This window comes from Aspergillus stella-maris (assembly GCF_047715825.1).
Source record: "Aspergillus stella-maris strain CBS 113639 unplaced genomic scaffold BDV14scaffold_125, whole genome shotgun sequence".
Lineage (NCBI taxonomy): Eukaryota > Fungi > Ascomycota > Eurotiomycetes > Eurotiales > Aspergillaceae > Aspergillus > Aspergillus stella-maris.
In genome coordinates, this window is record NW_027396919.1 from 1 (window position 1) to 11950 (window position 11950).

General features: G+C 49.8%; 4 protein-coding genes across 4 annotated transcripts; 1 reads left to right on the forward strand and 3 right to left on the reverse strand.

The window, feature by feature from the left end:
- Positions 1-347: 347 nt before the first annotated feature.
- BDV14DRAFT_207292 (tannase and feruloyl esterase-domain-containing protein) lies at positions 348-3029 on the reverse strand (the record flags this gene model as incomplete). Its single annotated transcript, XM_073775106.1, has 4 exons — positions 348-629; positions 711-858; positions 888-1879; positions 2814-3029. The coding sequence occupies 4 exons, from the start codon at positions 3027-3029 to the stop codon at positions 348-350; spliced, it is 1638 nt and encodes a 545-aa protein (XP_073621835.1).
- A 79-nt stretch (positions 3030-3108) lies between these two features.
- BDV14DRAFT_207293 (acyl transferase/acyl hydrolase/lysophospholipase) lies at positions 3109-5963 on the forward strand (the record flags this gene model as incomplete). Its single annotated transcript, XM_073775107.1, has 3 exons — positions 3109-4209; positions 4282-5093; positions 5570-5963. The coding sequence occupies exons 1-3, from the start codon at positions 3226-3228 to the stop codon at positions 5961-5963; spliced, it is 2190 nt and encodes a 729-aa protein (XP_073621836.1). The 5' UTR covers positions 3109-3225.
- Positions 5964-7812: 1849 nt separating this feature from the next.
- On the reverse strand, positions 7813-9452 carry BDV14DRAFT_207295 (major facilitator superfamily domain-containing protein; the record flags this gene model as incomplete). The annotated part of the gene is made up of 3 exons (XM_073775108.1): positions 7813-7883; positions 7985-9070; positions 9134-9452. 3 exons carry the CDS (start codon positions 9450-9452, stop codon positions 7813-7815), a joined length of 1476 nt encoding a protein of 491 aa, XP_073621837.1.
- A 256-nt stretch (positions 9453-9708) lies between these two features.
- Positions 9709-10777, reverse strand: BDV14DRAFT_194230 (oxidase ustYa family protein; the record flags this gene model as incomplete). Its single annotated transcript, XM_073771900.1, has 3 exons — positions 9709-10119; positions 10169-10437; positions 10504-10777. The coding sequence occupies 3 exons, from the start codon at positions 10775-10777 to the stop codon at positions 9709-9711; spliced, it is 954 nt and encodes a 317-aa protein (XP_073621838.1).
- Between the last annotated feature and the right edge of the window lie 1173 nt (positions 10778-11950).

The following is an 11950-nucleotide window of genomic DNA, read 5'->3' on the forward strand; positions in this document are numbered from 1 at the left end:
AATCTATAATATGCTACTCCAGGGAGTATACCTATCGGGAGCCACAAGAACGCCACCGGGGAGATCGTCTACCTCGACGGCGCCGAAACTGGGCCTGTTAATACATCCGTAGGATGGCTAAACGGCCGTCCTTCTATTTCGACATAGGCTTTTGAAGAGCGTGATAATGTAAAGCCTTTGTACGATACATCAACCTAGCTAAAATTTGGTATAGTATCAAACACTGTGTACACGAAGCAAAAACTATCTAACTAGGTAAAGGAGGCTATTCAAAACCAATGGTGCAAAGACAAGCCATCGTACCAATTTCCGCATTGCTTAGGTGCAACGGAAACTATCAGCTAGAGTCACACAATGTACTCAATCTGGGAAGGGTACGGGCACAGGTTGCGGGAGAGACCATTTCCAAGTGATGGATATTCTACCGGCAAGGTATCTGGGGCAGTACCATTTTCAACCCAGTGCTGGAGAGCTCTAAAGATAGTAGTTGGCTGGCCACCAAGACCGCCAGCACAATGACCCAAACCTGGCGATTCAAAGAAGCGCCAAAAGTCCTGAATGTCTGGGAAGAGCACACGCGCCTTGTTGTAAAGGTACTCAGTACCCCTGGTGGGGATACTGGGATCGGCCTGTTTGGCAAACGCGCGGTGGGTTAGTTACAGTCGTCAGGATTTTGGCAGCATTGGAAGAAAAAAGCAAAAGGGACATACCATGCTATGATAGGTGAGAAGCTTGCCCCCAGCATTCTTGAAAGCATGCAAGTTCGCATTGTCTGCGTTCCAGGAGCTGCCATATTCTGAAGTGATGAGGTTGAAAAACTCCTGATACTCCTCTTGGCTCAAGCCAATTGTGTTGAAGCTAGTATTTTTAGCGACAAAGAGATTGACCACTCATCCTTCACGTTGGTGGTCGATGAGCTGTTATATCCCGGTTGCACGCCGAAGGTGCTACCAATGTCGGACCCAGGGTTGTATCCATACCAGAGCTGGCGACCGTCAGTGGCGTGCGGGCCCGACCAGGCGGCATCGGCGATGAGTGCAGCGCCCTGACTGAGTGTGATCGTGCGGTTCAGGGAGTCACAGGTGAAGGTCTTGTTTACGGCGGTATAAGGGTCGTAGTTACAGGCACTCATGTTGGAGATGAGCCCATCCACAACACCGTCCAAGGGATCACAGAAGGCGACGGCCTCGCTTGCCAGGAAGTCCAGTTCGCAGACCAGCGGGTTCACGTTGTGCTGGACACGCATCAAGAGAGGATAGTAGAGTGCGGAAGTGAACTTGGTAAGAGATTGAGCGGGAGCTGAGGCGGCTATACCGTCGTATGCTGTGGGATAGCGCTCGGCGATCATCATTCCCTGCCGGCCTCCCTGCGAGCAGCCGCTCCAGTAGGAATACTCGGGAGCACGGCCATAGAAGCTGTTCACCAGGCTCTTCCCAATAATTGCCTGGTCATTGTAGGCACGGGAACCGAAGTTTTCTACCGCCACCCAATCAACGTTGCCCGGGCTGGTGAGCGCCCATTCGCGGGGCCCTGTGGTATCCTTGCCTAGTCCAGCATCGGTCGTGGTCGTGGCAAACCCTTCCCCAAGTGCGCCCCCCATGAAGAATTCCGACAGCACAAACCGGCCAGCAGCCCATCCGCCACCTCCTGTTGCCTGTAGGCGGCCATTCCAGTTCGCCGGCTCCGGAAGCCAGGTCTCGATGGTGATGTTGTCATCGTAGCCGGGATGGGTGTACTTCACGGTGATGTTGCAGAACTTGGCATTTTCCAATTCAACAGTACCTCCGTTGTAGTTGAAGCTATACGGGATGAAGTCGGTGTAATTGGTAACCCAAGCCGCCGAAAGAGAAACAATTTCGGCCCCGTACACGGCCGGGGTCTAGATGGCCGCAGGCGAGCAAATGGAAAAGTTCGTCATAGCCAGTAAAATAAAAAGGGCCAGACATACGAGAAGGAGCGTGAGAATGAAATGAGTATTGAAGAATTCCCTGGTCCAGGTAGTCTTGTTATATTTCAGTTTCCTGGCCAGGACGGGGTTCAGTACGCCAATTGGAACAGGGTTGCCGGATAGTGGATCCCCAAGTCGGGCGATGACCAAATGGTTATTCCTAAAAGCGATGTTCGTACTCGGGCTTCACTTTGCCCAATTTCTTCAAGGCTGATCCGCAAAATGTCGGCTCCACTTGGGGGTTCCTGAAACCGCTAGAGAACAAACTAAGCTACGTCGTGGTCGCTTAGGGTTCCCGAGGGATCCAGGCTTCATGAAAATCACTGACCATAATATACCTTCAGATCTGTGATCAGGATGATTTTACCAAGTGCCCACTACTGCTGACATACTACTGCAGTCTCAGGTCTCACCTCAATACTTCTCCCTACAAGAGCATTTATTTCTATACTATCCGCTAAACTGGAAGATCAAGACTAATGTTTTGACTGTAGAGTCTCAATCAGGGCCTACACGCCACTATAACAAGGAAATATAATATAGACATGGATACCCACATGAAAAGATATCCTGAAGAACAACCCAACTGCCACACAATCCCTACTCTTACTTGTTTTCTTGGATAATTATAGTATATAGCTCAGTCTCCACAGGCGAAAAGGCTAAGACTCGGATCTACGACAAACAAGCAAAGTGGCCGTTACCTCCGTGAATTCGTTGCTCTAAAATGCCTAGAGCGCGGAAATATACAGGCCTCGAGGCTTCTTCTAATATTATCAACGAAGATGTATAAGTAGCAGTTCTTTAGATATGGCGTTAAATGGCACCCTCGCAGTATACCCAAGAATGAAATAATTTGACCTACCCCGATTTCACTCGTAGTTCGGCAATTAACATGGGTTTCAACACCCAAAACAGGAACCAGTCCGTGTTTTAAGCCCTGAGTATCCGGGAGTGAATCTGATTTTTCACGGCCAACGGTTGCATAGCTGTATTGGTAGGCTGGGGTCGTCTCAGGGCTGGATACGAGTGCGGAATTCCTGATGTGGCTTGGTGCGGCTCCACAAACCCTAGGATCCATTTTTTGCAGCGGTTTCTGGCAAGCTTGTATATGTGCCTTCTTTTTAGCTTGCATACATGTTGCAGGCACGGGGTGGTCTTTTTGGGGGCGGAGTTCAAGAAAAAGGATATAAAACGATAGGCTGTCGCTTCCTTGCAGTGCTTCCTCATCCTTTCAAACTCCTTTTCCAACTTCAGTCCCTCGTTTCCCATTAGTTATGAAGCTGCCATTAGTCGCCGTCGCGGCAGCTGGCATAGCCAATGCTGCCTCTCTTCTTCCTGGTTCTGCAGATATTACGGCCAGAGCTCTTCCTGATGCCCCCGATGGCTATACACCCAAGGAAGTAACCTGTCCAACCACCAAGCCGACTATCCGCGACGCAGACAGTCTCTCTGCGCATGAGACTGAGTGGCTAAAGGTGCGCCGAAAGGCCACGCTCGCCCCAATAAAGGGACTTCTGGGTCGGCTAGATTTCGGCGACTTTGACGCCTCCTCATACTTTGACAAACACTCAAGCAACATCGACAACATCCCCAATATAGCCGTGTCTCTATCGGGTGGAGGCTACCGTGCGATGACCAATGGCGCCGGAGCCCTCAAGGCGTTTGACGTTCGGACAGAGAATGCCACCGCAACGGGCCATCTTGGAGGTCTCCTGCAGTCGGCCACATACGTGTCCGGACTGAGCGGTGGCAGCTGGGTTGTGGGGTCCATGTTCGCTAACAATTCCACAACCATCAGCAACCTGCAAGCGAGCGACAGGGTCTGGGACCTGTCCAAGTCGCTGCTAGAGGGCCCCAACGAGCACAGCATCCAGGTCTTAAGCACCTACGACTATTGGAAGACCATTATCGAGCAGGTTCACAGCAAGTCCGACGCTGGGTACCAGACGTCCTTTACAGATTACTGGAGTCGCTCTTTGTCCTTTCAGCTGATCAACAGCACTAGCGACGACGGCGGTGCCAGCTTTACCTGGTCATCTATTGCGGACATGGACGACTTTAAGGCTGGCCAATATCCCATGCCCATGGTCGTCATGGACGGCCGCGACCCCGGCGAGACGATCATCGAGACCAATGCAACAGTCTATGAGGTTACGCCCTGGGAGTTTGGATCGTGGGACCCAACCGTCTATGCCTTTGCTCGGCTAGCGTACCTGGGCACCAAGTACAAAAATGGCAGGGTTCAAGACGACAAATGCGTGTAAGGTTATGATAATGCTGGTTTTATTATGGGCTCTTCTTCAACTCTTTTCAATGAATTTCTGCTCCAGATCGACTCGAAGGATATTCCCAAGATCCTTGAGGATGTGATTGGCACTATCCTCAAGGGTCTTAGTGTTAATCACAAGGATATTGCTATTTACTCCCCGAATCCATTTTACTCCTACCGCGAAACGAGCGAGAACTATGCGCGAACAAGAGACCTCTCCATTGTCGATGGCGGCGAAGATAACGAGAACATCCCCCTTCACCCTCTCATCCAGCCAAACCGCCACGTCGACGTGATCTTCGCCGTTGACTCTTCGGCCGATACCGACTCCTCCTGGCCAAACGGCACCTCGCTTGTAGCAACCTACCAGCGCAGTCTCGAAACATCCAAGATGGCCAACGGTACCTCCTTCCCGCCCATCCCCGACCAGAATACCTTCGTTAATCTGGGCCTGAACAAACGCCCAACCCTTTTTGGCTGCGACCCTAAGAACCTCACTACCTCCGACGACGCCATACCACCGCTAATCGTCTACCTCCCAAATGCACCCTACACCTACGACTCCAACTTCTCAACCTTCAAGCTAACTTACAGTGACGAGGAGCGCGATGCCGTCATCAGCAATGGCTACAACGTCGTCACTCGCGGTAACGGCACCCTCGACAGCAGCTGGGGCTCGTGCGTGGCGTGCGCGATTCTGCAGCGCTCAGCACACCGCACTAACACGTCGCTGCCGGCTATCTGCACTACATGTTTTAAGGAGTACTGTTGGGACGGGACGATAAATAGCACTGTCGTGACCGAGTACGAGCCTACGGCGTATATCACCAACGACGAGTCCTCAGGGAGCATGGGCAGGAGCTGGCCGGGCCTGTATCAGACGGTCATAGCCACGGCGGTGGGCTTTGTGGTGGCGATGGGTCTTAGTTGGTAGAAGGCGTTACATTCTTTCCCTTTTCCCAGGGTTTTATTCTCCTTAATCTTCTTTATTTCTTTTTGTCCCTTTCATGTCAGCTGGCCTTTCATTTTCTGTCTAGATGTATGAAGTGTTAGTCATAGGTTCCCTCGATAGTAGATCAACGTCTATCTAGGTGATTCTCTTCAAGACAGCCCTGCATGACTCTGGAGCGCCGACCATTTTCAAACCAGATGTAATGGACAAATACAACTGGCAACCCCGAACTAGAGCACTCATACAGGTAAGGGCAAGCATAGATTCTCTCGGCCCAGCTGCAAGCTTTCTAATTTCAACTACCCCGGCTCTGGTTTCACTCATAAGTCTGGCTGCCGGCAGCCTGTGCTGTGTGAGGCTTAAATTGGGTAAGTAACCCTCCTATCTTTCAAGTCAGACCAAAACTTGGGAATTCAGGTTACTCCTCTATGCCTGCCGATTCTGCGCAGGAGCCGTGCACGGCCATCGCGAACAAACCATTCCACTTCTCCGCCATAGATATGGCGATATTCCACCATCTCATGACCTCCGCCAAGCTGCATGCCTCCTATCCCACCCTACGCACCCACTTTACCCGCCTAGGCTTCTCCTTTCACTACCTCCTTCGCCTACTCTTGGCCTTTTCCAGCTTCCATCTAGCACGAAACAACGAGTCCAGACTCAGACTAAATCAGATTGTGGGCTTCAAAGTCGATAGTCACGCAGAGGGAGAGCGTCGCTATATGATGGCCGTCCGCGAAGTCGCCGACCGAGAAACCCCATGGTCAGACGCGACTACGCCGCTGAACTAAACCGCCTCCATGATGTATTGAGCGCGCTCGATCCCAAGTCTGATACCGTAATCTATCATCATGCCGTGCAGCAGCTACATCGAGCTTACCACCTCCTCTACGGGCCGGACACGATATCCGTGGAGAACACTTGGCCGGTCATATTTGGTTGGCTGTATCTGTTGCCGGATCATTTCATGAACCGCTTGCAACATGGAGAGTTAGTTTCATTGGTAGTACTGGCTTTTTTTGCTGTTCTGCTCAAGGAACTCGACTCTACATGGTTCATCGCTCAATGGACGGAGCACATCACGACTGGGATTATTGAGAGACTCGACCAGTCTCATCAACAATACATTCAATGGCCGATGAAATTACTGAAATGCTCTTCTGCCCCATGCTCTGAGAGTTCGTGAAGCCAATATACTACCAAGGAACTTAGCACGATCATTCTACCTGTCACAACCGCCTGGTTGCGTCTCTTAATGTTTTCATTAGAGGGAGTAAACTGGGATCAGCAGCATCAGATATCTAGTGGTGCGGTTAGGCGCGGCGTGGGCTTCACTTTTGCTTGGACGGGGATTTATAAGACTGCTGATACAACCGTGGTTGTCAATAGGCGTCGCAACAAAGCGTAGAATGCTTATGTAAAGAGAACTGGGTTGTGAACCCCTTTGAGGTTGTTGGTTTTGGTGCGTTCAATGGCTTAGGGTTTGATTGTGGTACCTTGCGAACTGGGCATTCGACCTGTCTTGGGGCATATTGTTCACAACAATGTAAGTAGAATGGTGGTGATTTGTCCTGTGATTCAGGAGTCAAGGTAGTATATGCATGAGCCCGAATCGAATATCAGCCGAGCGATTTAATAGGTTCCACGGGGGTTTTCCCGCCAAAGCAAAATAATACTTAAGCACACTACGATATGATGCATGTCAATCCAATTTATATCAAACTCTTACTCCAATTCGCCGTATCTATTGTACTTATACTAATGCGTCCCACAAAAGTAACCATTGTCGGCGCCAACGGCCTTCTTGGACGTTACCTCGTATCGACCTTCACCTCCGACCCTCGCTTCACCGTCTCAATTATAACCCGGCAACACTCTCAATCAACAGGTGATTCCTTCCCACCCAACATCCCAGTCCATACCATAGCGGAAAACACCTACACCGCCGCCTTGCACAATGAGCTTGTCAAAATTCTAACAGGCCAAGACGTGCTCATCAGCGTACTTGCCTCCCACGCCGCGGTACAACAAAAAGTCCTTATTGACGCAGCTATCGACGGTGGGGTAGGACACTTCATCCCATCGGAGTTCGGCCTTGATAGCAGAAATGAGGAGGCTGGGAAGTTACTCCCGGGGTTTCTCTGTAGGGAGAAGAGAGACGTCGTGAATTATCTACGGAGGAAAGAGAAAGCTGGACTTAGCTGGACAGCGTTCGTGACAGGGCCTTTCTTAGAAACGTAAGTTACTATATCTTTTATCTCTGCTGGACATGTGCTAACCGCGAGCTAGATCGATCTTTTCCTACCTAGGTTATGATCTCCCAAACAAACACGCCAGGTTGTCAAGCACCTTCAACTGGTCCACGACAACCCTGAACACCGTAGCTCTGGCAGTCAAAAACGCACTACTACTTCCGACCTCAGAAAAATCAAACAGGTACCTGTTCATTGAATCGTTCAATGTCTGCCAGAAGGATATCCTCGCTGTTTTGGAAGAGCTAACCGGAGAATTCTGGGATTTGAGCTATTGCGATGTAGAAGAAGGGAAACGGATTGCGGTAGAGAAACTGGCGCGAGGAGATTATGCTGGGCTTCCGGAAGTTATGCGGTATGTAGTTTGTACTCCTGGACATGGAGCGGATTATATGAGATATGAGCGGAAGTCGAATAAGTTGCTCGGGTTGCCTGAGGAAAGTCTACGAAGTGTTATAGCTGGGATTGTTGATAAGTAGAATCTTAAGTTCGATAGCAATTTACAGACTATACTTTAACAAATCCAAGTGCACCACTGATGACTCCAAAAAGAATCCCACTTAGCACGTAGGCCAGACCAACATAAACTCCTCCTATACTAAGTCCAACCTCGAACGCATTGGTAGCAACAAGACTACCCAACACTGTCCCCAAACTCTGCATCACTTCAACAACAGCATAAAGTTTCGCTGTTTCGTCTCTTCCAACAAAAGCCGTAACAAGAGACCTCGCAGCTAGAGGAAACCCCGCCCCTAAGGCATGGATGCATAAACTTGGCACGGTCAAGTAAATAACTGGTGAGAGCCCGATCCCCAAGCACCCCACAGACAGAGACATAATGCTCAAACTGGCAATGTAGAGATCTTTTTTCGGCGGGGTGAGAAGGTGGAAGGTTTTATTTGTGAGATGGGGGATAAGGAAAGCGAAGACCGGGATTGTTATTAGGGAGTGAAGGGATGAGAGGAGTTGGGCTTTAGCGAGCGTCCAACTGAACCGGGTGGAGATGTATTGAGTCAGGAATGAGGATGAGCCGAGAGCGACCTGGTAGAAGGTAAACGAGAAGAGCAAGGATAGGAGACATGGGGTAAAGATGAAAAGGTAGGGATGGATGAAACATTTGATCTTGCGCAAAAACGAATACTTCGGGGGGGTTGTGATAAACCAACTCTCCTCCCGTCGTGTGGTGTGATCCTGTCTTCCAATTTCACTTCCACTCCTGGCTTTGACAATATTGATGGTCTCCGGAAGAGCCCAAGCCGCCCCGAGTCCAACAATAACAGTCCCACATCCCACAAGCAACGGAACCCAAGGGTTAATGGCCATAAGCCCCGAACTGACTGCACTCGCAACAAAGCCCGCAATCTGACTCGCAAGCCCAACACGAAAGAAAAGCACCGCGCGATCAGAATCAACCGTGAGGTCGGCGAGCATTGTCCAGATAATAGCTAGTGTAACAGTTGGTCCGCCGCCAATGATCCAGCTGCATGAGGCGAACCAGATAGCACGCAGCGGGAAGATGCCGTGGAACCAGAGAACGGAGATTGTGATCAGGCCGTTCAGCACGAAGCCTGGGACTGTAAGACGGATTGAGATTCTGCGTCCGTGGCGGTCCGCGAACTGGCCATAGGGTATTGCGCAAAGGGTTGCTGACAGCATATAATCAGTGCGTCAGTCATCGAGAAGCAATAGGGGTAGGACAGAAGGCATACACAGCAGCCCCTCGAACAAATCAGAATATCCCTTAACGTTAGCTACCTCAGTCTGCACTGCTGGCAAGTTACACCAGTGCTCCGGTATTGGTCCATGTCCTGGTAGCTTTTCAGGCCCATGAACACGCCAGTAGCTGTCACAGGCAATGCCTTCAATCACGCGCACCATAGGGCCCGGGATCATCTGCCCCCCTGTCTCGACAGCTAGCAGGATGAATACCAACGTGATGATTAGGCGACGGCGGGTTGATTCTGGTATGTCTGAAACTGCGTCTGCATCTTCCTCTTCCCTAAGCCCTGAGCACTGATCCGGTGGCATAGAGAAGAACGGCGCATTTTCATGGTTTAGCGAGGTATCAGCCTCAGAAGAAGGGTGACTTGTTTCCATGATTGAAAGGATAAAAGTGCCAAAGAGTGAGATTGTGAGGGGCAGTGCTTACTATAAGCATTCGATTCAAGTCGGGCTCAAAATTTACCTGCAGCGATGCTTGCCTAGAATAATACCTGTGTAACAAACAAGAATTGTATAATAATAGACACTAAATACAGTGAAAGTAAAATGATTCTTCATCCCACTACAAATCTACCCCCCCTTCCTGCAAGTGATGCCTTCCTAGCTCTACTCCAAGTTCAAAATCCTGCTTCTTCCAAGGTGCCGGCCACACAAATGCGTCCTCGGGATGTGGCATCTTGTCGAACATCTCCACATCAACTGCATGTTCTCGCTGCCACTGAACCAGCGCCTCCCAGTGCCCGCATTTTCGATTGATGCTGAAATCTGGCCACGGCGGATGTCGGTCTTCCACCCAGTTTAGTGTCAGGACTTCTGTATTAGCATTACACTGAATATTTTGGAGTAGGATGTCTGTGCAGTGACCCAGATGGATCCACCAGTGTTTATCTTTCGTGTCGAGGGGTGATGTCGGTGTGTAGTTTGGGTAGGGTTCAAAGGCGGCTTTACGGAGGAGGTTTAGGCAATGGATTTGCTACTACACATCAGTATTCACGATATAAAAGTTTGAATGGGGAACATACATGCATCACATCAAGCTGAACCATGTAAGCGTCGTCTCCCATGCCCCAGTACTCATTGTCAAAACGGGAAACCGTATCAGGATTTTTTCCTAGCTTGATGATGTCCTCGCGGGAGACAACGTGAGTCAAAACTTTCTCGAACTGACTCCAACGCTCATCATTCTCAGGGCCTGGCTCTTCACGAGCAATGGAGATCTCCGGGAGAGCAAAGAGCGTCCCGTTGAGCATTACTTCATGCCTCGGTACTTCGATGTCGTCAAGAACGGGTGCTGCAGGGTCGGGTCAGCTTGCTTTTCTCTGTTTGTTAGGGTTCGAGTTGAGGAAAAGTAACATACACCACCAAGAAACCGGCCTGAGAATAGCATTCTTGTCTCGATAACTCGTGGTCTCCTGTCTGCTAAGAATTAAAGCAACAGCAGTGATTGAAATGGCAACATTCACAGTTGTGAAGAATATCCAGCGAGTTGAGGAGGCTGCCGGCTTCTTCTTCCTTGCGCATTCATTTCTAGCCAGAAGACCTTCTTCGTCATCGCCGTAAGGGCTCTCTGTCTTAAGGGCTTGGAATCTGTTTTTTTTCTGGAATAGAGGAAGAATCTCTGAGTAGAGCATCTTGATTGAGGATAGAAGACAACAGGAGATAGCCGTTTGATGCTCTTTGCAATTTGACTTGGTGACGGTTGCTAATTGCAATCGACTTAGAAGCTAGTCTCGGCAGTATAATCTTTTGCTAAAATACTGCGCGAATTGTCCTCTTTTACAAAAATAAACCGGATAGCGCATAGGAGTACAGCATGCATTACGTATACTTTTGGAATACACCCCGAAGATAGTGTAGTACTTTCGGGCGATTAAGAGGGAAGTCAAATGTCGATCTACTGGATGAGTCTAAGGTTAGGGCTAGACGGGTAGCATTAGAAGCATCGCCATAATCTTCTTCATTACTCTTATTATTAGTCTCAAGAATTTCACTGTTCGTACCGAGCCATACAGGTATGACATACCACGCACCATAGGGCTGAGAGGTAGTCAGCCAGCCACAGCCTGTTGATTGTTCCTGTCTCCTCACAGTTTCTGGGCTCTATTCACACGTATAGACATTTTAACTCTTTTCCCGACCCAAAATGCTTGCCTAAGCAGGGCTTAGTGTGTGTGAAGCATCCCTCCATTGCTGAGGGCCTACCAATTCCCGCACGATCGGCCCAGGAACCAGGATGTGTAGGTCAAGACACGGATCTCAAGCCGTTAGGCTCCATGTATTATCATCCATCATCCTCAATCCATTAATGAACCCGTCGTACAAAAGGTGCGTTATGCTTTCTGCGATGATGTACAGAGTGTCGCGGCCGATGTGCAACCACCTGCCTATTCGATAAATGCCTTTGCGACTGTATTTTCTCTTTTTTAGGTTCATGACCCCGAGTGCGTCTCTTGGCATAATCATGTGAAGTCAAAAAAGAAGCCTATAAAGCAGCCCACTTTCAACTTCGGATTCTCCCACAACCGATTCCACATCAGTACATCATCATATCATATCTTATCTCACCGTTGATCATCTCAACAGCAAAATGCTGCTCTCTCTTCTTGTCCTCCTCGGTGCTTCGGCGGTCACCCTGGGTGTCCCCATCACCGCTAACGACCCGGTTACTGGCAGTCAACCATCCACCTTGCGTTCCGACGTTGAACCCCAAGAGGATACTAGGAGCGCCGAGCTTGACAAGCGCTTCTATTACACCAACTATGTTCCCCTTAGACGGCGTGACGATGATACCACCGCCGAGCTTG